At 52.7% G+C, this 25618-nt stretch overlaps 1 protein-coding gene across 1 annotated transcript in view; it reads right to left on the reverse strand.

Moving 5' to 3' along the window:
• TTC28 (tetratricopeptide repeat domain 28) overlaps positions 1-25618 on the reverse strand; it is a 496632-nt gene that overhangs the window by 13762 nt on the left and 457252 nt on the right. The window contains exons 13-17 of the mRNA XM_031934623.1: positions 21571-21715; positions 8693-8872; positions 5900-6620; positions 3455-3579; positions 292-523 (exon numbers count right to left, since the gene is read on the reverse strand). Of these exons, the coding sequence (XP_031790483.1) occupies positions 292-523; positions 3455-3579; positions 5900-6620; positions 8693-8872; positions 21571-21715 (1403 nt within the window). The remainder of the gene's footprint in view (positions 1-291; positions 524-3454; positions 3580-5899; positions 6621-8692; positions 8873-21570; positions 21716-25618) is intronic.

Below are 25618 nucleotides of genomic sequence, written 5' to 3' on the forward strand. Positions count from 1 at the left end.
CTTCATCAGGGCCACAGCTGCTGATGACAATGGAAGTAGTGGCCAGTGTCTGCCAGCATGACCTCCCGTCATCCCGGGAAGGGGCAGTGCCAGCTGGGCACAAATGCCTGCCATCACAGATGGAAACAGCAGGTATATAGCACTTGTTTCCTCCAGGGGTGGAGATGCTGGTGTCTGGGACCCCTTGCCATTTCTCTCTAGCTAGGAGATCCAGCATCCTCATGAATGCGGGGCCCAAGGCCACCTGCTGTCAGCCAGACCTGTTGCCCCAGCCCTACACCCGCAGCTCACCCAGCAGGGACTGGAGGGTGCTGCTGCACTGCTGGAGCCGGTCACCCGGGTCAGAGGTTGGGAAGAAGACAGCTGCTGGCAGGCCGCTGGTTGGGGGGTCCAGCCGGAAGCCCACAGCGGTGAGGAGGGCCTGCCAGCCAGGGATGCCGCCCACTTTGTTCTCCACGCTCTGCTGGGACGTGTACATGGCATTGCGCTGCCCATTCTGGATGCGCTGCAGGGACTTTTCCACCTGGGGGGAAATTGGGGGTGAGTCACAGACCCAGGCCAGCCCTGGTTTCTGTCCACATGGCTTCGAGGGTACACAAAGCCCCAGGGGTGAAGCAAGGCTGACTGCTGCAACCCCACATGGCCCACATGGCCAGGCCTGAGGATGTGACAGTGGGGCACTGACCAGGCATCTTGCGAGGGAGGGCACAGAAAGGAAGGATTTTACAATCAGAGCCCTCGAGGGCTGGTGCAACAGAAGGATTCTGTCCCTCCCCTAAACCAACCCCTTGCACACACTCCACAGACAGTAAAGCAATGTGTCTGAACACACAGGGGCCTGCCTCAAACCATGTAATGGCTCCTGCCCACTAGGATAAACCCTCAGGCCCTTCAGGAACCCCCTCGCTGCCCACAGCCCAGCCCCATCATGGGGTCGGCTGGCAATGCCCTTCTTCCCCATTCTTCCCACTCAGCCTTCGTCTCTCCGCACTGGCCTCTGGAGCCTATACCTCCCTCCACCGGGAAGTGTCCTCCTGTCAATCCAGGGCCTGCACAGTTGCCTGCCACTTCTACGCTGGTCACCCAAGTCACTGCTGCATGAACTACATGAGTGAGTGTTTTAACAGTAGTGCAGGGTCTCAAGGCTAAGTGGGGACAGCTGAGAGGCGCAGTGGCTCACGCCTGTAATCCTAACACTTTAGGAGGCCAAGACGGGTAGATCACTTGAGTTCAGGAGTTCAAGACAAGCCAGAGCAACATAGTGAGACCCCAGCTCTATACCCCGTCCCCCACAAAAAAACACCAAATAACAGTAGTGCAAACAGCTTTCATCGGGCCTCCCTGGGCTTCTCTCTAGCGGAAACCCCTGTCCACTCCGGGATGTTGGTGCCCTGTGAGGCACATGTGCCCTCAGTGGAGGGGCATGAGTGCTCCAAGATGACCTGAGGCTTTTTTAAATTTTTTTTAGCAGTAAACACTGGGACGCCAGAGCACAGGCGTCCCAGACAGGAGGAAGTGTGTACTCACATCAGCCAGGAGGAAACAAGCCTGCCTGGGAAGGCAGAAGATCAGCCCTGGCTGTCACTTGGGCAGGGCGGGCCTCCAAGACACTGCCTACTGGATCGAGGAATATCCAGGAGGTGTTAGAAGGTAGGGGCTGGGGAACTTGACCCATGGCTCCCACATTCCTGCATCCACCCCAGGAGATAATACCAAGGAAAAAGAGGAAACCCTTAAATGGGCCTGAGGGGCCTCAAGGACATGTGGGGGCAGCTGAGAGGCCTGGCCTGGGAGGCGGTGGCTAATGGGTAGAGAAGGCAGTTCCATTACGCCAAAAAAGCAGTGTGCAGTGGCAGCAAGGACAGAGGGACTTTGTGGGTGACGGGACCCGAGAACTGAAAGGCTCTAGGCAGTTTCCAGATATGGGGTAACAGTGGAGAGGGCCTCCCAGCACCCTGGGCATTGGCCTCCTCGAGCCAACTGGGGGAATGCTGGGGGCTTGCTCGTCACAGTGTTCACATACTGATTACTTTCAGGCCTGAGGAGACCCTAAGCTTAAGAAATGTAGGCTGGGTGCGGTGGCTCAAGCCTGTAATCCCAGCACTTTGGGAGGCCGAGACGGGCGGATCACGAGGTCAGGAGATCAAGACCATCCTGGCTAACACGGTGAAACCCCGTCTCTACTAAAAACTACAAAAAACTAGCCGGGCGAGGTGGCGGGCGCCTGTAGTCCCAGCTACTGGGGAGGCTGAGGCAGGAGAATGGCGTGAACCCGGGAGGCGGAGCTTGCAGTGAGCTGAGATCCGGCCACTGCACTCCAGCCTGGGTGACAGAGCGAGACTCCGTCTCAAAAAAAAAAAAAAGAAAAGAAAAGAAATGTGTGTGACTCTATCCTCAGAAGTGCATGGAGAGCTACCAAGCACAGGCCCAGGTGCCACAGGTCTGAACAGAGGGACCTGATCAGACCCAACCTACGGGCAAAAAGTTTGCATAGCCCAGGAGACATGCTCACTCCCAGGCCTGCATGGATGCTGCCCTAGGTCCTCCATCTTAACCATGGACGCAGCCAGGCTGTGCAGCAACCAGCCTGCAAGGAGGCCCTGGGGTCTGTGGCAGATTTGGAAGGAGCTTGGCTGTGGCACGGCTGTTCACCCACACTGCATGGGCCCCAGGCTGGCACTGGACTAGGAAGATGGCTGGTCTTTCTGGCACAGCACTCTAAATGATATGAAACGGCCTTCCAGGTTGTTCCCGAGGTAGAAGGATGAAACAAGTTTGATGTCACTGCTTCTTGACTCCACTGATAACATTTGCACCTGTAGATGTGGTCCCTCCATTTGTGCTCTCACCGGGGCTCCACAGAAGTTGGGGCAGGCTGGTCAAGGGCATGATCAAACTTGGACTCATTAGGGGCAGACCGGAGTCATCTGATGGTAAAATAGGGCTCTACTGTGCGGCGAGTACTCGCATTTTCTCAAATCCTCATGATAACCTTGAAATATTCAACTGTTATCACCCTTTCCGGATGAGAGCACTGAGGCTCGGAGAGCCAAAGTGACTTGCCCAAAGCCACATGACCTGGAAGCTGCTAGGGTGTGGGTCACTGTCATTGGCTGCCCTTCCCCCAGGGTCCTGGCGAGTACTGCTACAGCCGCCTGTATGGCACCACCCACCGTGCCCACCCCTCAAGCCAGTGGGCTCATCCCGGGGACGTCTGCAGAAGCACCCTGGGGATGCTGCCCACTTTGTGCATCACGCTTTGCTGGGACATGGGTCTCCCAAGCAGGCTTATCCCAGGGACGTCTGCGGAAGCCGGTCAGTGCCGTCCTGGACATGGCCCCAGTCATGATGTCCTCTCCACCTGCTTGCATCCCGATGTAAGGAAACCCTTGCCTTCCCCTTCTTGCACAGCACTGCCAGCTCTTGTTGAGTTCAGGGTGCCCGACCCCCTTACCAGGTGCAGCAGCACTCGCAGGGCATCCCGCGCGCGCTCCGGGTGCTGCAGGATCTCTGTGAGGGCCTGGCCGATGAGTGATGAGGGGCTGTTCAACTTAACATCACTCCCGATGAGCATGAACCCTGCAGAGAGCAAAGGAGGACACCCTCAGCAGAGCGGCTGGAGACCCCAGCCCCACCCCGGCTTCTAGGGCTCACTTATGCCTCAAGGTTAACCCAGCAGAAAGAGCAGGGCCTGGCAGGGGAGCAGCTCACAGGCTAGACTGGGGCATCTGACTCACTGGATGGTGATGTGGCACCCCTTTGTCCCCTTCCTTTTAAGAATCAATATTGCTTAGCTGTTCAGGTAAGTGGGGCCTGCTGTTTTGCAGAAAGGAGCCAAGGGAAGTACAGTGGGAAAACCTGCCTTTTTTTTCCCTGAAATTCATCTGTGTCTATCCTCAGGCCTTTAGGAGGGGACATGCCAGGGCAGGGGAGGTGCACGTATCTCCTCCTTGGAGCCCCGGGGAGGCAGGGAGTGGCTACTCCTCCAGTTCTAAGCCAGCAAACAGGTTCGGCTGGGAAAGACCAACTGGGCTGAGGAGCACAGTATCCCACCGTTCCTTTCCACATTGCCTTCCAAAACAGGGCCTGCGGGAGCAGGTTCCTCAAGCCCACGGGCAACTTTAGGACCAGCCTGCCCCCAAATCATGTAGGGAAAGGGTTTTCTAAGAGAATGAGCTGTTTTTAAAGGGAACAGGAGAGCATCACTAAAAATGGTTTCATCCGGAACAAAGTTGTGACTTACATTATCTATCAACAAAACTAAACAAAGACCCTTTTCAAAATGCCATGCCCATAAGCACACTGGACAGACCTGCAGAGACAGGAAAGGGGCCAGGTCCCCACAAGCCCTGCAGTAGGTTTTGTGGGATGCTGTGGGGCCCAAAGCCCCTTCTGACTGCCAGGAGCATGTCGCACAGGACTTGTATGATGAGGACAATAATGGAAGCCACAGGGGTCACCTCTACTATCTGTGTCTCCTAAGAGCAGGAGAAGCAGGTGAGCAGCCCTCCGTGCCTGCCTGTGCATGCTCCACCTGGCAGAACCAAGGGATGGCCATGAGGTGAGTAGGCAGGGCGGGGTATGTGCCTGTTGGACCAACTAAATGCTTTTCAGCCGCATGAAGAAACAGGAACAATTCTATTTTGTTTTTTGAATAGCTCTTTGAAAAATACTCCAGTTGTGTTTGTAAAGTAAGCAAAATGTTTCCATCTGTCAACAGCATGACCCATCCACCTGGCACCAGCACCTGGGGCTGCCAGGCAGCCACCCCTGCAGCTGTGTTGTTTGCTCGCTGACAGGGCCTGGCAGTGCTGTGGCTCCACTCCAGGGCTGACCCACTTTTGGAAAATGACACCAGCAGTATCAGGATGTGTCAACTGGATTTATGTTAAGAAAACAGGATTTTTGGTATTCCTCTGTTTCCCAAAGTTTGAGACACTTTCAGACACTCTGCTTTGCAGTTATGGCTGACGTTACCCATGGCGGGGGACTTTTGCTTTGCTCCAAATTTTCGTAACACCCTGGGGAGTTGCGGGGGCCAATGCTGAGAGAAGACCACAGGCTGACGCATCATGAGGCATGTGGGTAAAACAGTCCTGGCTGGCTGAGAGGCCAGTGAGGGAATAGGCCCAGGGTTTGGTTTGTACTCTGTGAGTCTTGGCCTGGCAGGGTCTCCTGCACAGCAGAGCCCTCTGAGTGGCTGCTGTGGGCAGCTTTCCACAGGGACCCCAGGGGAAGCAGGTTGTTGCCTAGAGCTGAGAGGCAGCTCTGTACGTGCCTGCCTTCCCACCTCCCCTGTGAACAGATGTCACAGGAACATTCTCTCTTTACTCCCTAGACCCTCCAGGCAGGCCCACTAAGAGAATGTATTCTAGAACATGCAGGGCCTGAAGCTTCACAAAATATTCAGTACACTCCTCATAGATCTTCTCAAATGTGGACCGGGTGGTGTCATCAGCACCACCATCATCCCCTTGTTACCGCTGAGGACACGGCTTCAGAGAGCGTAAGTAACCTATCTCAGGCCACACAGCCAGGACACGGAGCTAGATCCATCCTAAGTCTTTCTACCACACACTCCTTTCTACAGTCATGGTTTAAGTGAGGGTGCAATGGAATGGGTCATCCAGTGTACAGTGACATCAGGAGGAGTTTCACATTCACACTCCCATGGCAAATGGTTCAGTTGCTCCCTGGTCCAAAGATGATCTTAATAGTAGGAAAAACTCATTTGGCAGAAGGAAAACTCAGCACACAGGCTCTCTCCCTGAGTCTTCTGCAGCTGGCCCTGCCCTGCCCTCCCCTCCCCTCCCCAACCCCACTTGCAGAATAAAGTCAGGGGGCTGTGAGGACTGAGCCCCAGGCCTTGACAGGCACCCGCAGCCGGCCGAACTCCCACCTGCCCAGTTGGAGGGGTGTGAGAAGGCCTTGCTGCTCTGCACCACCTTCATGGCCTCCCCCAGGGCGGCGCTGGCTTTCAGGCCATTCAGCAGGGATGAGTAGAAGGCATGGATGAACATCTTAGAAGCAGCCACTGGCACAGGCCACAGAGACACGAGGACACACTGAGCGCCGGCAGCCAGGAAGGCCCTTGTCAGCGCGATGACTCCGTCGGCTGTGACTTTGCTGTTGGACTCCTGGGAGGAGCCAAGCACCACCAGCTTCACGGGCAGCTGCAGGTCCAGGACATCGGCGGCTGTGAGCAGCAGCTCCTGCAGAGGCGGGCAGTCCGAGATGCTTTCCCCGTCACTGGCGTCGTCCTGCACCCGCAAGGACTCAGGGATCGTGTAGGGGTGGCCGAAGGAGCTCTTGCTGCTGGCAGGGTTGCCGTCCATGCTGGGCGTAAGGACCAAGGCCGACAGCTTCCAGGAGATGTGGGTAGCAAAGTGGACGCACTCAGCCTGGGTCAGGGCGCTCATGACCCTCTCCTTGGTGGCTACACTGCCCACTAGGGGCTGGCAGCCCAGCAGCTCGGACACCATGTAGGCCTCTTCCTCAGCCGACGGCATGGGCCCCCACAGCCACCTGTCCATCACGGCTGATGGGAGCTTGGGGTTGCCGATGACAGCCGCCATGGATGTGGAGCTGGAGTATGTGGGCGGGTTCTTCCGTAAGTGAGACTAGGAGGGGAGGGGAGGGACAAAGCAGACCACCTGTCAGACAGAACAGCCAGGCTGCCCAGCAGTGGAGAGCTGAGCACAGGGATGGCCAGCTCTCTGCTAGTTGAGCTTAAATCCACCTGTTTCCCCAGTCACCTCATTCACTCTTATTTTTCAACATCTTTTTGACACCGGTGCCTAACTTACTGAGAATCACGCCTGCTGTGATGAGCCCTTGAAAATCATCAGGATTGGATGGTAGGGGTCCTGAGTGGACTGGGGAAGGAGGCCCTGATATGACAGAGTGGAGAGAGCCCATGGAACCCAGGATGGCCAGCCTGCTCCACAATCCTCATCCCCACAGATCTCCCTGTGTGGCTCCTAAATAAGAGGAAAGCCACTCCTGATAAGTCAGGGACTTTGAAGAGTGATTTTGTTTAAATCATGCAAACAAGCAAGTCAGTCTTGGGGAGACAGGGCTAAACTAAGTCCTTTAAGAAGCTCTACATACTGACAAGATTCTAGTTCCCTTCTGCCTTATATGCTGCAAAGTAGAAAGTATCACTGAATGAGAAAATCAGCATAAAGAAGCCCAATAATGTCTGCCTGAGTTTCCCCTATGATAACTTTTGGTACTTTTTGGTAAACATTAAGTATGAAGTTACTTCAAAATAATTTTTTGGTGCCTCTGCTTGGTGATGCCTTAAACTCTGGGTAAGAGAAACACCAGGTGCCTGTCAGGAGATGGCCTCTTCCAGGTCTCTGGTTAAGCTACAAACAGCTAGCTGGCTGTTGTTATCAAAATAAAAGTTTTCTGAAGGTGGAGGCATCTGATACCCAGAGTGCTGCTATAAGCCAGGGCAGTGGGCCACTGGGTGGCAGGAGTGTCGAGAAGGCCAGCTCGATTCCTATCTGGGATTCAGAATCAGCCATGGAAACTTGAGAAACCTAGAGAAAATAACTTCTTTCACTTTGAACTGATTCTTTGCTTCATAAGAAAAGTATTATCCAGCTACAAAAATGGTCAAAATTCAGATCTGCAAAAACCCATGAGGCAGAAACTGACCCCACTTAGGCCACACCAATGAGCAAGTCATCAAAGCGGCCAAGACAGGTCCTGTGGGGGCCACCCATGCACAGGGCCCAGCCTTGGTTCCTAACCCCGCCTATGCTTTCCACCACTGTAAAGAGGACCGTCTGGGTAAGACCTGTCCCACCCGCCATGGGGTATTAGGGCAGATGGGGTCTGAGAGCTCTGAGAGCAGCTGGCAGCTCGAGGGCATCCAGAGTTGGAGGATGGAGCAATGCAAGCCCTTGTGGTAAAGACAGTCCTGCAGCCGAGCAGGCAGGGATGCTGCAAGTGGAGTGCGAGGCGGGTGCGGAGCCCTGTGGGGGTCTCTTGAGAGTTTGGAGAAGGGGAAGAAGATTAAAGTTTGGCTCAAAAGTTTCTAATCAGGTGGGCAGGGCCAAGGGTGGCAGTGGGGTGAGACCCATGACTCAGGGTGGCCCACTGTTACTCTCTTGATTTTGGGTGTTTCTTTCCAAACTGATTATTCTTGCTCAATGAGACCTGAGTCCCTGCCTGTCCCCTGAAAGCCACCTGACTTGTTTTTAGTTCCATTGGCCTGTCAGGCTGTTTTCTACTCGACTCCACTCTTGCTTGTCTGCCTTCCCTGCCTGGGGCCCAGCCAACAGTCAGCTCAAGGGCTAGGTGAATTTGGTGGCTCTGCTCTGCCCACTGGGCATCGTGTGGATGGTGGGTGACCAGCCCCCTCAGGTGCTCAGTCAGGCCTCAAGCTTCACTGTGTACCTCAGAGCAGCTCAGAACCCTGACGTCACAGCAAAGAAACTTAGACATGACACAAATTGTGGCTTCCCGAGGCAGCAAAGAATGGCCAGGGCTCATGAGGGCCGAGCCCCACTTTTGGACAGACCTACTCTAAGGTTATGCTACCTGCATGCAAATCATAAAATCAACACTTTTGAGGAGATCAGAGCTATGCCTTAGTAACACAGCCCAGTCCGACCAGATAGACAGTGCCTCGAGACCCGAGAACAAGCCCCTGGCTCCCTACCATGTGTGTGAGCCTTACCTTGGACTGCATGCTAAGGGAACGGATGGAAGGGACAGCAAGGAGGCCGAAGCGCTCGTAGAGGTACTCGTTGGAGGAGCTTCCCTTCAGGAGGGCGAAAGGAATGAGGTAGAGCTCCCCCTCTAGAACCAGGATGAGCTGCCGGTGCCGGCCCACGGGGCCGCTGGAGTGCATCAGGCCCTGTGGAGCAAGCACGGAGAGGCTGACGTGGGAGGCCCAGGAGGCAGGGGTTTCAGGCACCAGGACAACCCTGAGCCATAGCCTGGACGATACAAGTATGAGGAGGTGAGGCCTGCGGGTGTGTGGGGCGCCGTGGGGTGTGAGGCGCCATGGGGCATGGACTGAGCTGCAGCCCTGCAGGAGCATCACCAACTGGCATGCCTGCTCGTGGACTGGCAAGGGCTGGCCTGGCAGCGTCCATCTGCCTCACAGTCCTGAGAAGGTTAGAGGACAGTTTCTTGAAGTTCACAAGAGCCTGGAGTGGGTGGGAGACCGGCCTGTACTGCACAGGCACCCTGAGAAGGGGTGGGAATGGCCCCTCTCAAAACAAGATCTATTTTCCATTTCAATGGACAAGAGGCTAGAAAATCAGAGGGAGGATGGGAGATCTGGGGGCTGGCATGACAGCCCCTGGAGAAGGGGATGGGCTGGGTTCTAGGACCTTTTGTGACTTCCTCTGAAGGAAGAGTGGCCCCTTGGCTCTGGGCTCGGGAGGTGCTGTCCCCACTTGTTCCCTCTGGGGATGTCAGGGGACCCAACGCATGGATGACTCCCATCCCTCTTGACAGGCTGGGCATGAGGACCCAAGGCAGGGTGTGCACAGGGCCACAGGAGACATAGGCTCATTACCATTCATTGCAGAACAAGGCTAAGGCCACGGGCATCTTAGAGCAGCAGGCAACAATCCTGGAAGCTGGGTTCACACAGACTGAGGTGAACAAAGAGGTGGTGTGGAAGCTGCTGCTGCAGTCCAGAGCCTGCCAAGAAGGTCCCAGGTCCACAGAGCCTGCGCAACAGTGGGTGCCAGGGGCGGGGCTGGCCTGCCCCCAACCCCGTCTGCTGAGGAGTGGCTGACAAGCAGACACCCACCAGGCTGCCACTCGCTTATGCCTGGGGAAGCAAATGTGCTTGCTTGACCCATCTGATGTGCTGCCGTGGGCACTTGGCTGAGGGTGGCAGGGCACTTGGCTAACCCGAAGTGACACATGCCTGGCAGGACGTTCAGTCTCTGTAAACCCCTATGGGGCTTTTTTTCTTTCTTTTTTTTAAAAAAAGTCTAGCTCCATCTAGCGAAAGCAGAAATAAAAATTATTAGGCCAATTTGTTTTTCGTTTGTTTGCCGTAAGAGCTACAGTATGAGCCAGGCACGGTGGCTCATGCCTGTAATCCCAGCACTTTGGGAGCCCAAGGCGGGCAGATTATGAGGTCAGGAATGCAACATGGTGAAACTTCGTCTCTACTAAAAATACAAAATTAGCTGGGTGTGGTGGCATGCATCTGTAGTCCCAACTACTCAGGAGGCTGAGGCAGGAGAATTGCTTGAACCCAGGAGACGAAGGTTGTAGTGGGCCAAACACCAGTGTACTCCAGCCTGGGGGGCAGAGTGAGACTGTGTCTCAAAAACAACAACAACAACAACAAAAGAGCTACTGTATTTCCCAAGAGGAGGTAAATTAATCACTGTGCAATTGTGCAACCTAGGCAGGAAGAAGTAGGGGTGTGTCACAGCGACCCCGACACTGTCTATGGATGAGCTCTGGGTCAGCACAGGGAGGAGAAAGAGCTGTAGGCACCTGGGCCCCATGGTCTGCCATGGGCCACACCTGAGCTCCCCAGCTGGCTCCATGGGTAGAGGTGGCTCAGGGGGCTGCTCTGGAGGGGAGTGCCACCACACCGTGGAGGTGTGCCAGTGAACCTCGAACCAGCCGCAGTGGCACAGCTGATGCTGCCCTGACCCTGGTGACAGGGTCAGCGGCTGTGACAGTAATGGCCACCTGCTGCTCAGTGAGAACTGTGCTGCCTGAGAACGGGTAGGGTGGGGCTTGAGCCACTTGCCATGTGTAAAACTGGACCCACCCTCCACTGTTCCAGAGTCACAGGGCTTTGTTGTGACAAGATGCCAGCCCCAGTCCCGCAGGTCCTCCCTGGGCTCCTGCCACCCAGGCCCAAACCGCAGTAAGTTTCTGTCAGATGTCATCCCACAGGCTACTGCCTTCACCAGGACACACGCCACTCATAGACAAGTCCCTAATGACAGCACCTAACTGTGTGAACCGGACGGAAGCTTGGCAAGCTGAAAAAAGGAGAAGTGAGGCTGGAATCCACGCAGAGCAAACATTCACTGGCAGCACTTCTTTGTAGAACCCTGCTAACTCTACCCACAAAACCTCATCTGCAGCACAAGCCTAATGATCAGAGAATGCGTGTCCTTGAAGGCAGCTTGTCTGCCTGCTCCGACACTCCACCAGGGGTGGGGGGCATCTCTTGTGGCCCTGTTGTCAGAAGTCTCCCAAGCTGGGCCTCGGCTTTCCCATCAGCCACTGAGTGGTGCCTGTCATGTGCCTACTGGGGACTGTAGGGAAGTCAGATAAATTTAGGACATGCTCCCTGCTTGCAAACTTATGATGATGTACTTAGAAAACTAAAATGCACACAAGAGGCCATTGCTCAGTGAAACTTGGTATTGTCGGATGTAACAGCCTCATGGCAGCATGGCAACCCCAGAACTGGGAGAGCCTATCCAGGCTGACACTGGGTCCACCCAGGAGGCTGCTCTGGTCCATGAGAACTGGGGAAGGCCTGGCCTGGGCACATGCTATTGCCAGGTGAGCACAAGGCTAGAGAGGGACATGGAAGCCAGACTGTGAGGGCGCTGAAGATCAGGCAAGAAAGTGTGGTTCTTGTTGGCTGTCAGGACCTGCCATGCCTTCTCAAGCTGAGCCCTGCAAAGCATTGAAAGGCAGCCTGCCTGCCTGAGGGAGAGGGGGCTATGCCCGGGAGTAATTCAGACTAGGGCATGTCCACCGAGAGAGGAGACAAGGAGACTTGCTGGGACTCAGTGAGAGTGACCTTAGCGGGTGAGGAGAAGTCTGAAATCCAGGCTGGGAGATAGGGAGACTGTTCTCTGAACCTCATATCCCAATTTGGAGGTCTGTGTCCTCCCTGCATCATGCCTAGGAGCTGGTACCGAGCTTGGCACATGCATACAACCCTGGGTGAAGGCCCCCAAATGGGACCCCTGTCCAAACTGTGTGAAATGAGGCAGGTGACAGCCGCAGCTGTTCTCTGAAACGTGTGGGCTTGTCGGGAGACGTGTAGAACAGCAGGCTGACAGCTCCTGTTCAAAGGGGGAGACTGGTTGGACATGCTAGAGACAATGCCCAGGAAACTTGTGAGCTCTGCCTCTGGTGTATGCGTGCTGTCCTTGCACTGAAAGATTAGCTATAATCCAATGTGAACTTGAAAAGGGGAAAGCAAGTGACATCTCTATTCAGCTTACATATCATCAGTCAGCCTACAAAGGAGAGACATTCAAGGAAACACTACTCAGCACCTGGGCCTGTCAGCCTCGGAAAGGGCGTCTGCTGGCCTCTTAATGCTTAGGGTTGAACAATAAAGTGGCTCATGCACCAGCCTTACAGCAGCAACTACCAGAATCTCCAACAGATTCTAACAACAGATGTTCTGACCTTTGCAGTTTCTAGTAATGGGATTTCTGAAAGCAGAAGATGACAGGGCCAGGTGCACTAGAATCTGTCCCTTCCCCAGGGGTGCCGCCCTGCACTCTCACCAAGGGGCTGTGACCCTGACTGTGGCAATGTGAGTCCAGGCAGCAAATGATGCTTGAGAACCTACTGTGTGCCAGGCCAGGTGAGAGAAAAGGGGAAAGACACAGTGCTGGGCAGGCAGGCCACCACGCACAGTATCGCGGGGCTGCCCTGGGGCGTGGTGATGATGGGGTACCGTGAAGGTGCAGTCTTTGTACAAGGAGAGGGCTGTTCCTTCTGACAGGGTGGGCAGTGAGTGCACTGGAGGTGGCTTTGCACAGCTATTGTCAGTTTACTGTCTCTCAGGTCCTGAAGCCCTTGTCACTATCTACACTGAGACAGGCTGCATTCCTTCGGCTGTTTCTCCCACAACATGCAGGGTGCTGAGCTGTGTCAGTGGAGTGCACTGAGGGGCACTGAGGAGGCAGGAGACCTCCTGTCGGCCTGGGTCAGTGATGGGTGAGGACATCCAGAGGCCTGCCCAGCCGCAGGCCCAGAGCACTGTCCCATTGCCACCTTGCAGTCTCGGCCTGGTGATGATCTTCCCACATCCTTCTCTACATGGAAACCAGAGCCCCCACACTCCCAAGGCCTCCTGCCTGTGCAGGTGCCTGGACTCCCTGGCACCCATCACTGCTGGAAGCTGATGGCTGCTCTCCTGCCCACACTCAGGGGGCTACCGCTTGCCAGCAACTCCAGACTGGCTCTGGCCTGGTCAAACAGTGGACATATCTCTGTGTCCTGTGGGCTGAACCACACCTCCTCCCATGTTCATTCTTTACTGGGTACACTCCCTCAGCCCTAGAGAACCACACGGCTTCCCTATATCTTACAATTACTTGCTTCTCATAGGTAATAGTTCTCTATACTGAACGTTGTGGTTTCTGTCTCCAGATGGACCCAGAGGATAAAAAGCTGTGTCCAGTGACCCGGGAAGGGATGCTGCATGCTGGGGAAAGAATAAGGGTTCTGAGGGGAGGCCTTGTCACAGAGTCTGGGGCAGTTTGCCAAGTCAGGTTGCTCCCAGCATCTGGAACTGCTAGATAGGAGGCAAGGGGTGAGAAACCACAGGGCTGAGGGTAGGGGATCTGAGCACTCCAACAAGACACTAACCTCTCTGCACCTTGGTTTCCAAACCCACAGGACAGCACTAACATCCATTCCTCACAGGCCTATGAGGCCAAGGTAGCTGCACAGTGGGTAAAGCATCTAGCCCCATGCCTGGCACTGGTGTGCACTCCAGACATATTGGTCAAATGCGAATTTACAACTGTCTTCAGTGCTTGGAATAAGGTGACACCGCCCCTATTATTTATACTATTCTTTTCTTCTGGTTCATAATCATTTTTCCAGTATTATTCATTCCCTTTCTCTCCGGTGTTTACAAACATTCTGTGGCTAAAACAGACAAATGGTTTCTCTGTAACATCCAGCTCCGAATTTTAACCCAGAGACTATGAGAGACAGATGTTGTCACATCCCCCTCACCTCATCTCCACGTCACTAAGGCTATCATCCACACCTACTTACTGAGCCACCACCAAGCAGTTACCCTGAAGTCCAGTTTCCAAGCCCACAGTTCTCCCAGGCAACCCCCAATGGATCCCGAATGTGTCACTGGGTGGTGAATTCTAATTGGATTGCCATTTCGGTCAGTAGGGACCTTCTGTATATGCCCTGGTGAGTACAGGTCTTGAGCTCTTCAGAAAGCACTCATAGCGAATGTTATGTTGATCATGTCCTAATCTGGAGTTTAAGAAAGACGTGCTCCCTGTGTATCGCCAAGGTTAGAGGATCTACAGGTGACCCCCACATGGCACCGGGGAGTTCCCTTTTTACTGGCAGACACGGCAGGCCTCTCGGGGGTTCACAGTATCAAAGGCCAGAGGAATGAAAATCTCTGATCACCATGGGGGAGAGAAAGAAAATGCCTGGGTCCATGAGCTTTCAGACTGATTAGATTTGGGATGGAATGGACTTTACTGTCTACAGTGAGGATTCCAGAGGCAAAGGGCTGCAGGGTATCCAGATACCCCAGAACTGTGTATAGGGCTTCAAATTTTTTTCTGACTCATATTTTTGATGGAATAAATTTATCAAACAGAACTGTTTAAGGTAGAGGAACCCTTTCTGTGATGCTTCTGGGAAATCCTGTCATCATGGGTAGATACATACAGTTTCGACAAAGATCACACACCTCCTGGAAATCACCCTCAACCATGACTGAAGCCTACCAAGACTGTAGATACTGTATTCCAGCCAGAAATAGAAAAGTGAACATTCAACCCATTCAACTGTATTCTTTGGCCAAACAACAGCCCACTTGTTTGCCTAAAGAACCTAAGAAGGTATTGGAGAAACGTGACCAATGGCCAGCAAGAGCCAGAAGGGCTTGCCTGAAACCCAGGGTCCAACATCAGCCAAATCAGCTTGAAGGGACTGTTCAAGCTGCAGGAGCCTCTGTGCAGTGGGCAGGGTTGGAGGGGCGGAGGGGAGCCTCTCTCTCTATCTTGGCTGACCTGGTAAAAATGATCCCTCCACCCTTAGTGGCAGAAGACCCTGACCTGCCTGGAACCTGCCAGGGTAAGACTAAGATGGCTGCTTGTTAAACACCAGCTAGAATAGAGCCAGCACCCAGACGACACTCACGTAACAGCAGCCATCCAGGTGAGAATGCCACTTACCACGTAAGAGCTTGCTGGTTATCCTGGGTGCTGCCACCACTGGTTTTAGTCATACAGACAGCTTGCAAGTAATTGCCTCCATTTTTCCTCCTCCTAATCAGTTGTGAAAATGCTTATTGTCCTTGGGTGACGTCTGTCCTCATTTGAATATCACTACAGATGTCTCAATCAGAAATCAATTAGACAGCCTGGTGATGGGGCTGCCAGTCTCAAGGGCCTCATCCTCTACCTCATACTGGAATCTAGGTCTGATTGTTTCTAAGGACAAAAATTCCTTGGCTATACCCAAGCCCCCCAATCTATTTAGAAAACAGGCAGCCACGTGGTCAGTCTCATTCCTGTTGCATCTGTTCTAGGAGAAGCCAACTTACCCTGCTACTTGATTTTGCAAGGGGTATTTTACAAAACACAAGGGAGTCCTTTCCCCCAGGGCAGTGATTACAGTCATGACCCAACCAAGGCCAAGCCACTCTCATGGCAGAGCCCTTGGCAGAGCTAGATGCCTGCTTTTACTCTTAGATGAGAAGTCTCAGCGCCAAGCACTGAGCTCCAGTGCTTGGAAAGCAGTTCAGCAAGCTAACAGACATAAAGAAGTTTTGAATAAGTTTCTAGGATTATAAACAGGTGACTCCACACTTTGTGAATCACAAGCCAAGGTGAATGAGATGTCCTTTTTTTTCTGAGCAAAGTCATTTGCTCTTGCTACCTGTCCTAGAACCTTGGTTTTTAAATTTAAATATAGGAAACCGGGAATTTAACTAAAGGGAAATAAAAATAAGGATAACAGAGACTCTATAACTAGAGCAAGTCCAAACTCTAAGGATCCAAAAAGATCCCCAAATCTGAACCTTTGAAGAGTAACTTGACCAAACCTAAGGTATTCCTTAAATCTGGTTCCTTGATTATAGCAGCTGCTGGCTCTGGACGAAGGCCCCAACTGAAAACTGAGGGGTGATTTGGGATCTGAGTGGACGAGTGGCTTTGCCTACAGCAGCCCTGCCGAGCCCTGCCACAAGTTTGCTGCTGAGGGAAGGACACTGGAGAGAACTCTGAGGCAGCCTTGTGCCTTGCGGTGGTGGGGACAGGACTGGTCCAGATCAGTCCAGGGCAAGAAGCAGGGAAGTCCAGGTCAGAGACATGGGTTACTATCCTTCACTCTAATTGAATTAAAAACTAATGCCACAGACACAAACACGTCCCAGTAGTCCCTTTCATGCTAAACACTTGTAACTTTTCTTTCGTGACATTTTCTCCTTTGGGGACCACATAGGATCTGACTTAATGTTTGATGATGGCTCATGTGCAAATGCAACTGGGCCCTCCTCAAAGATAAGTGGACATGCTCGCCCCATCCTGACAGCAAAGAACAGCGTGGTTCCAGGAAACAGCCATGACAATGTTTCCCTTAAGCCAAATTAAATCACATACTGGTGTAAAGCCTATGGTAAAATATTATTCTGTTCTACTTTTCATACTGTCTGACCTAGTCCCTTAGCAATAGGACTGCGGCTAAACAAAGGCAGTTGTTCAAATAATTATATGCCCCATGTGAAGAGGCTAATCGTTTTAGTCTTGCAGTGTCAGTGATTCACAACCCTGGACTTCTGGCTTTGATGTGTATTCTCGCTGAAAATGTGGAGCAGGGTCTTACTCTGCCTGGCAGCTGACAGCGGCAGATCTGGAGCCAGCTGACGGTATCATATCGCCCTCTTGTGGCCTCTGGAGCAGTGCAGGGGGTGCTTGCCGCCAGAAGCAGGAAAATGATCCAGGCCTCCTCCTCCACCTGGGCAGTGCAGGTGATGTGTGCCGGGCCCTCCAGAGATGATGGGGTCACTGAGGCTGACCTGCCACAATTCGGCATGGCCCACTGGCCTCGGGTGCTGGCCTCCATCACCACCCTTAGCAGTCTGTGAGTGACCAGACATGAGAACACAGGCCCCTGGCCCAGATTTTCACCTGTCTTCCCCAGGTTTAGGACAGTATGTGCCTGGCACAAATCAGTAAATATCTGTTGAATGAATGAATAAAACTGGGATGGAGACGACTCCTAATTAGACTTCAACTTTTCAGTTAAGTGTTTTTACTGATACACAATGGATCATTTTAGTTAGAAAAGGAACAGTGCTTGCTCTGATGATTTACTTTAATACCTTTAAAAAGGTTTCACTCTGTCTCATTTAAAGCAGCCAAACTCCTTCCCCTGCGTTCAAATACCTGACTCACAAAAGACTGTATTTGTAGATATTGGGAACTAAGGATGTGCTTTCCAACTGCATGCCTCACCTCAAGATAAGACTGCAGCCTGCGGGTGGGTTCAGGGGCCCCATCGCATTCTCCATACAAACAGCTCTGAAGGGCAGCAGAAACTCAGGGTGCTGCTGGCAGCATTTCATTTTTTGAAATGCTGGTGAAAGGTCTTTTTCCTTTTCCTAGTGTACAAAGGCATTATTCTGATCATTGTTCTAACTTGTTTGAGGCTTAAGTCCATAATCTTCCCCCTTCCTAGCACCCCTACAGGAAAATTAGGTTGTCCCGAAGCCAGCTACCACTAATCCTGATAGCATCTTTTTATTCTTTAAGTCATGGGAAAGTCCACAGGGAGAAAAATTCGAAAACACATGGTACAACTTTTATACACTCAGAGGACCCCCTTCCAGGATGACCTGTGGCGCTGGGGAAGCACTGGGATGGGTCAAGGCAGAGCCACCTCCTGCCCTCCACCTCTTCGTGGCCTCCACCAAGTCGATTTCTGCCTCAAGTACAGAGCCCCCACAATGGTCACCGCCTTCACCTGGCTCAGCGTGGACACCTCGGCCAGTGAAACCATGCTTGGGGTGGGGCCTGCAGGCGTGTTGACTGGACTGTGCCCCCACCCTGAAATCACTGTGCTGGCTGGCAGAGGCAGGGGGCTCACTAGATTCAAAGCTCCTCGAGAACAGGCCCAGTTCCTTCCTTCTGCTTCATCATCTTGGGAAAGCCCCCAGGTTCAACCCAAGAGTGGCCATGAAAAGCCTATTGGCTGATTTCTAAGTTGGCTCTTCTGCTTTCTATGCCAAACTAGACCCAAAATGCAATGCCACTTTGGACCCCATACCATTCCAGAAAATTTGCTGACCACCAACGTGTACCAGGCCCTGTGACAGCTGCTGGGGACACAGAGATGAGGGGCAGTCCTTGCCTTCAGGGACTACAGGGTGGGCAGCAAGCACAGAGCTAAGTCCTGAGTCCAATCAGGCACAGGTGCCTCTCTGTATCCCTGGGGGATTATTCCAGGACACCCCTCAGATACCAAAATCCTCAGATGCTTAAGTCCTTGGTATAAAATGACATGGTGTTTCCATTAACCTTCATACATCCTCCTGTATACTTTAAATCATCTGTAGATTATTTATAGTCTAGATTACCTAACAGAATGCCTACATATCACTTCATTCACATGGATTCAGTGTAGTAGTCAGCATGTAGCAAATTCAAGTTTTGCTTTTCATAACTTTGGGGAATTAAAAAATATATATTTTCGCTGGGCATGGTAGTTCACTCCTGTAATGCCACCACTTTGGGAAGCCAAAGCCGATGGATCACCTGAGCCCAGGAGTTTGAAAACAGCTTGGGCAACATGGTGAAACCCTGTCCCTACAAAAAATATAAAAATCAGCTGGGAGTGGTGGTGCACACCTGTAGTCCCAGCTATTCAGGAGGCTGAGGTCGGGGGAGTGCTTGAGCCTGGGAGGTCGAGGCTGCAGTAAGCTATGATCACTGTCACTGCATTCAAGCCTAGGGGACAGAGCAAGACTCTGTCTCAAAAATATATATGTATTTTTTCAATCCGTGGTTGAAACCATAGATGAGGAACCCATGGATATGGAGGGCTGATTGTCTCAGGTACTATAAAAAACATCCAGGTATGCAAGGGGCCCAGTGGTGGGGAGGGGAATGAAGGGGTCCAGGAAGGTAAGGAGAAGAGGCAAGGAAGGTTTCAAAGAGGAGGTGACATGGCAGCTAGGCCAGAGAGATGAGAGGAGCCTGCCAGCCCCAGATGACCTAAGCCTCATGGGGGCAGAGGTGGCAATCACAGCCAGTCTCCATCTTTACCCTCTGCTCCCCTCCTGGTCCCCAAACACCAATGCAACATTAATGGAACAAGTAATCTGGGGACCTGAATGCAAAAGGAGAAATGCAAAGGGAGACAGGCAAAGGCCTCAGAAGGCCCAAGTGGGTAAAGATTGGAGAGTCCAAACACCCTTCAGAGGAGCAGGGATCCCTGGGAAATGCAGCCCTCAGGGCAAGCAGGAGGGAAGGCCGGTAGTAAGTCACTGAAATGGTTTGCATGACAGTCAATAGCAGTAAAGAAAACTTGGAAAAGCAAGGGAGCTAGGTTTGTATTTCTTCCTCCAAGGTATGGCACATAAATCAGGGTAAGTGATTATGGTATCTGAGAAGCTTTAAGCTGGAGAATTCTCTGCAGTTTTGGTCATCTCATTAAAAGGAGAACGCAGAAGAGGGTCATAATCCTAACAAGGGAAGGACAACCAAGCACGTGCAAGGACTGCAAGAATGTGCATGCAAGGATGTGATCGGATCCGGGAGGCCCAGGAGCACAGGAAAGGCCTGGAGGGACAGTGGCAGTGACCTGGCACTCAGAAGAGGGATCTGGGCACAAGAAGGCACTGCTCACCAGGCCACATTCACTGCTGCTGCTGCCTCAGGTGCTTTATGCACCTTTATGTTTTTTTGGAGACACGGTTGAGTTCTGTCACCCAGGCTAGAATGCAGTGGTACGATCATGGCTCATTGCAACCTTGATCTCCCAGGCTCAAGAGATCCTCCTAACTCAGCCTCCTGAGTAGCTGGGACTACAGTTGTGCACCATCATGCCTGGCTAATTTTTGTAATTTTTGTAGAGATGAGGTCTCACTATGTTGCCCAGGCTAGTCTTGAACTCCTGGGCTCAACTGATTGCCCAGCTCAGCCTCCCAAAGTGCTGGGATTACAATCAAGAACCACTGTGCCTGGCCAGGTGCTTTACACATTTGTCTAACCTGCTCTAACCTGTTGCACTGGGTGCTATCATCCTCATTTTCTAGTGAGGAAACAGATACTCCAGGAGAGGAAGCAGCTTTGCCACTGTCACCCAGCCAGAAAAGGGCAGGGCCAGATGCAAATCCAGCTCTGCTGGTTCCCAAAGGCTCTGTGCTTTCCACCACACCCTGTCTCCGCAAGCCAGAGAACGTCCAGAGGGCACTGGCAGGTAGTGCAGCCTCCTGACAAATATTAGGCAAGACACATCCTTGGAAGGCCAGGCAGGGAAAGGTATAGGCATTTTCTGGGGCCAAAGAAATCATTGTGCAGATGTGGTTTCCCGGGGATACATTTCACCTCCGTCATTTGGCTGGAGCAGAAGAGAGAGCTTCTGAAGGCCACCCCAACAGCTGTGAGACAAATCTCCCACCTGGCTGCAGACTGCTGAGAAGAAGGGGCCATGCAGCCTGGCTAACAGCAGCCTGCTCGCCTGCTGCAGGCTCCCTGGGCTTTCCTAACAGTCTATGCAAAGGCATCTGACGGACCAACCATTGGGATTTGCAAAGATCCTGAGCCCTCCAGCACTCTCTGCTCAGTCAGAGGGCCGTGTCTGAATTAAAAAGTGATGTGCAAAGACCAGGGCAGATGAATACACACCACAGAAAACCTGTCTGTGGCAGATTATGCAAGGGTGTCTTTAACATTAGACTCTATGGTGGAGTCAGTGATTCCCAACAATATCTGAGGCTGAGGGAAAGAGGGAGATGGGAATTGATTCTCTGAGACTCCATCTCACCAGAAAGCATAGCCCTGGCTTGAAGTTGCTCAGACAAGATTCTAGGATGAGAGGTATGGAGGTGGAGAAGCATTCATTCCTAGTAGGGTGTGGGCACAAGGTGCAAAGAAGCCCTCTGGGAAGGGCACAGCCATGGCCACATCCCCGAGGTGTCTGCTAGGTGGGAAAGGGCAGCGTCAGCCTCACACTGATGCACAGCCCTTGCTGACAACTGCTTAGATGTGCACCTGCACCTCCCTGAGCCGCACCATCACTCTGTTGGACAGGCTGGGAAGGGAGCATCATTTCATTTTGTACATGAGGTCACTGAGGCTGAATGTACCTGGCTTGTAGGGAGCAGAGCTAGGGCTTGAACTCAGATTTGCAACTTGAATCTCAAGGCCTCATCCACTACCTACCTACCACCCACCCACCCAACCAACCAACCAAGCAAGTCTGTGCTCCATCTTATTTTTCAAATGCTCACTGAGAAGCTGGACAGAGCAGACTTGTGTTCTGGAAAGCCTCCGTTGTCTCGGGAGCCCATTTTGGTGTCTAAGATACATGTGGGCACTGACTGGTAACCGATGTGTTTTGACGTGGAGGAGCCTCGTGCCCCCAGGAGGTGCTTACCCCTTCCATGGGTGCGATGAGCAGGTCATACAGGGCACGGAGCGGGGGCTTGGCGAACGAGTTCTGCCTCCTGGGAAGAGAGGAGGTCCCATCCTGGGTCGGTGACACAGTGTTACTGAACAGGCTCGTCATGCTCTGGCAGCTCCTGGGGAGGGAAGGGCCAAGGGATCAATCAGGGCCACTCAGACAGGCAGACTCATCCCGGCCCTCCCAGCCATGCCCCTGTATGGAAGACAGGCTGAGGCTTCACAGCAGCACCCCCACCAGCCTCCCTCCCAGCTCCGTTCCCTTCTCTGTCCTTTCAGGTAATTTTCACACTACAGTGAGCACTGTCAGAAACCGCAGGGTAAACCAGCTGCACACAACAGCTTACATTTCTATGGAGTTTTTCTACATAATCAAATGTCCCTAAGTGCTGTTCAAAGGATTTAATTACATCCTGTGTGGAGCAATTGTGTGCAGGCAAACGTGAGGACCATTAGGAATCAGTGACAGCCACCAAGCTGATGAGGACAGTGCCCCAATGCCAATTAATTTACCATGTGGGGGCTGCAGACAGGACAAAGAGCATGTTGGCCCCCACCTTGGGCTCAGAGCAACTGCTGAGCACCCACCTGAGCCCCAGCAAGGGCTCTGTGGCAAGGCAGTAGAAACCCCTGCCCCATGGCCTCATTGGAAGATGCTATGACCAGGCAGCAGCTGCAAAGTGGGTTGGTTTCAGTATGGCTGTGTAGTTTTGTTTCGCTTTTAAATTTCTGTTCCAATGTTTCCAGGCATAGTTTTATTAATACTAAAGCATTTTCAACCCCAAGTACTCCAAGTTTAATACTTCCAACATGGGGTGACAGCATTCACTGATTCATTCATTCATTCACTCATTCATTTGGAAAATTTTCCCCAAGCGCTGGCTGTCTGACAGGCACTGGCATAGTCTCTGGGAACCTACAGAGGACAAAATGCACAAATGAGCAGAAGAGGTACAGGGAGGGGAAATTAGTCCCTTTCCAATGCAGCAACAGCTGCCCACATGCATTCTCTTAGCACCTGCCCTGTGGCCTGGCCACTGTGGCCACAGCACAGCCATTGGTGACATTCTATGCCTGACTATTGGACGGTGATTTTTTTCTTTTTCTTTTCTTTTTTTTTGAAACAGACAAGGTATCATCCTTCCTGTAGAAGACAGCTTTAAAAAAAAAAAAAAAAAAAAAAAAAAGACAAGGTATTGCTTTGTAGCCCAGGCTGGAGTGCATTGTGGTGCAAACATAGCTCACTGCAGCCTCAACCTCCTGGGCTCAAGTGCTCCTCCCACCTCAGCCTCCTGAGGAGTTGGGTCCACAGGTGCGTACCACGACACCAAGCTAATTTGTAATTTCTTTTTTAGAGATGGGGTCTCACTGTGTTACCCAGGCTGGTCTTGAACTCCTGGGCTCAAGCAATCCTGCCACCTTGGCCTCCCAAAGTGTTGGGATTACAGACGCGAGACACCACACCCCACCATCAGTGATCTCTTAACCTTGATTTAGACACTGCATAGTTCAAGAGTTTCTGCTACATGTTCTAGGACCCTTAAGGGCAAAGACCATGCCTTAAACCAGATACACTGCTGAGGTTCAGTAGGTACTCTGGCTACTGGTAATGACAGCAACTAGACTGTTGCCCAAGAAAAACACAGAAGGCTGCTCCTCTCTGCTGGTCCAGGCCAGGAGCTGTGACATCAAAATAAATTATTTGAAAGATTCAGCGGTGTGTTTTCCAGGTAAGATCTCTACCCCTAGCTCTCTCCCACTCCTCCCAGTGATCTTGGCAATGCACCACTTGACCTAAATTCTAGGGTTGTGCCAAGCCAAGCTCTCAGCATCCTCAGCCTCCAGCCTGGTGCCTGTGAGAGAAAAGCAGAGCAGCAGGACTTGGAGGGCCAGGGAGCCCACTCACATCCGCTCCCTGGCCTCACTCACTCTGGAAACGTGTAATTACAAGTGATGAGGGCTGCAGCATGTCTTTGCCATCAAAGCCAGTGAAGCACAGATAACCCTGGAGTGACACTCAGAGGCTCACTTAATTCCACAGAATACACTGCAAAGAGCAATTCTCCCCTCAAGGAAAGATTACCAAATTGCTCTCCTGAGGAGACGCTTTGGCATAACACGCGGTGTCTGTCACGGCACTGTTTGTTACCACACACACGTGTTCCCAGCAGACAGGGAGCACAGCCCCAAAAAGCCTAGGCTGCCATCCAGACAGCAGATGGGCAGCAGCAGGAGCACTAGGTGCCCTCTTCCTGTGTACTTCATGTTTCACAATTTAGATGATGGCCTGGACTGTGGGCTCAGGTAATCCCAACTTGAGGCTCCTGAGTCTGATCAGTCCAGCTGGGGGTGACTAGGGGGAGTGCCATGCCCCCAGACAATGCTGTGGCCCAAGGTCCTCAAGATGACTGATGGGGACACTCCACAAACCTCAAGGCCCTTTGGCTTTGAACCAAAAAGGCTCCTACTAGAGAAAGACCCCAGCTCTAGGGAGTTCTCAGGACAGCCCCAGCTGTCCAGGGAGACCTAGGAGTTCCTTCAGCTGCTCCCAAACTTGGCTACTTACTCCAACAAATCAGAACCAAACACCCGGCCCATCTGACTCCTCCCTGAGGAGCACAAGATGTCGGGTTGGGCAGTCCCTGGAGGTCTGGGCAGGGCACCCCTACTGGCAATGCTGAACTGCACAAGGAAGTGCCAGGGAAAGGCTGGAGTCTGATGCTAGCCAGCAACTCAAAAGAGGAAAATGTCTGAAGAAGTGGTGGACAGACCTGCTGAGCTTGAATCCCAACCTTGGGCACTGCTTCATGCCCTGCAATCAGGGGCAGTGTCACCTAGGGGCAGGGAGTGTGGGTCCTGGAGAGGATGGCTGCAGCGCGTGGAGAGCCAGGTAAGGCTTGGGTGTGTGAGCTAGAGACAGGCATGGGGCGGGAGGGCAGAGACCAGGCTGTGGATTCCAGGACCTAAGTGCTAATGGCGGTGGCATCTTTTTATTGAAAATGCCATGATCTAAGGGGCCCGATGGCGCTAACCCATCCCACATATGTCACTGCCCATGATATACCAGGCACCATGGGTGCCACCCAGGCCACGGGCCTTGCCCTGGGTTCCAATGGAGGTGGGGCAGCACTGGGGACAAGCTGCTGACTCCCACTGCTGGTCGGGCTGAGCTGAGGGAAGCCTCTTTGGGACAGCACCATTTGAGCCGGGCCACAAGCGATGATTTGGTGGTACCCTGCCTGGACAAAGTGGAGGTGGTCATTCCAACAGAGGAACAACATAGGGAAATAGAGACTGGGGTGCTTGGGGCAGTGAGTGTGAGAAGTCATGCGGACAGAGGAGTGGGGATGCAGGCTGAAGAAGAAAGTGGGCCAGATGGGCCTGGGCAGTGGTTCTGGGGTTATATATGGGGAGAAGCAGTACCTCTTACCTCTGTAAACAACCAGGCTTGCCTGATCAGGAAGTTCCTCTCCCCAGGCTACCAGTTCTTTCCTAGGGGATGAGCATAAGGAGGCCACCTGTGTCTACACCCCTCCCCTGAGAACATTCCCCCCGTCCCCAGGGCTGGGTTGCAAAGTAGCCATGATCAGACCATCCTCACCCTGGGCTAACTTCAGTTGGAAAGCCAGTCAGGAATCTTTGACCAGGGCTGGGAAACGCAGCCATTCAAGGCACCTGTCTGATCTGGGAATATTTCCTGGAAGACCCTCTCTGGGCACCTGGGTATGTGCCCAGGCAGTGCAGATTCTTCAAGAACCAGATCCTAATGGGGTGGTCAGGGCACCCAAGCTCCAGTGAAGGCTCTCCCTCTGAGTCTCAGCTAAGCACCCCCTGCCTGGAACTTGACCTTGTTTTGCTCTCTCCAGGCCACCAAGCCCACCTGTGCCCCATTGACACTTGCTGACCTCTGCCCCCTAGATGCCACATCAAATGCTGGCTCTCAGCCTCCCACCCTGGCCCTTTTTGCAACCTAGCAGCTCACAGACCAACTATCTCTGGAGCAACAGCTCCTGGACACTGAC

Source organism: Piliocolobus tephrosceles, chromosome 19 (genome assembly GCF_002776525.5).
Source record: "Piliocolobus tephrosceles isolate RC106 chromosome 19, ASM277652v3, whole genome shotgun sequence".
In the NCBI taxonomy this organism is placed as follows: domain Eukaryota; kingdom Metazoa; phylum Chordata; class Mammalia; order Primates; family Cercopithecidae; genus Piliocolobus; species Piliocolobus tephrosceles.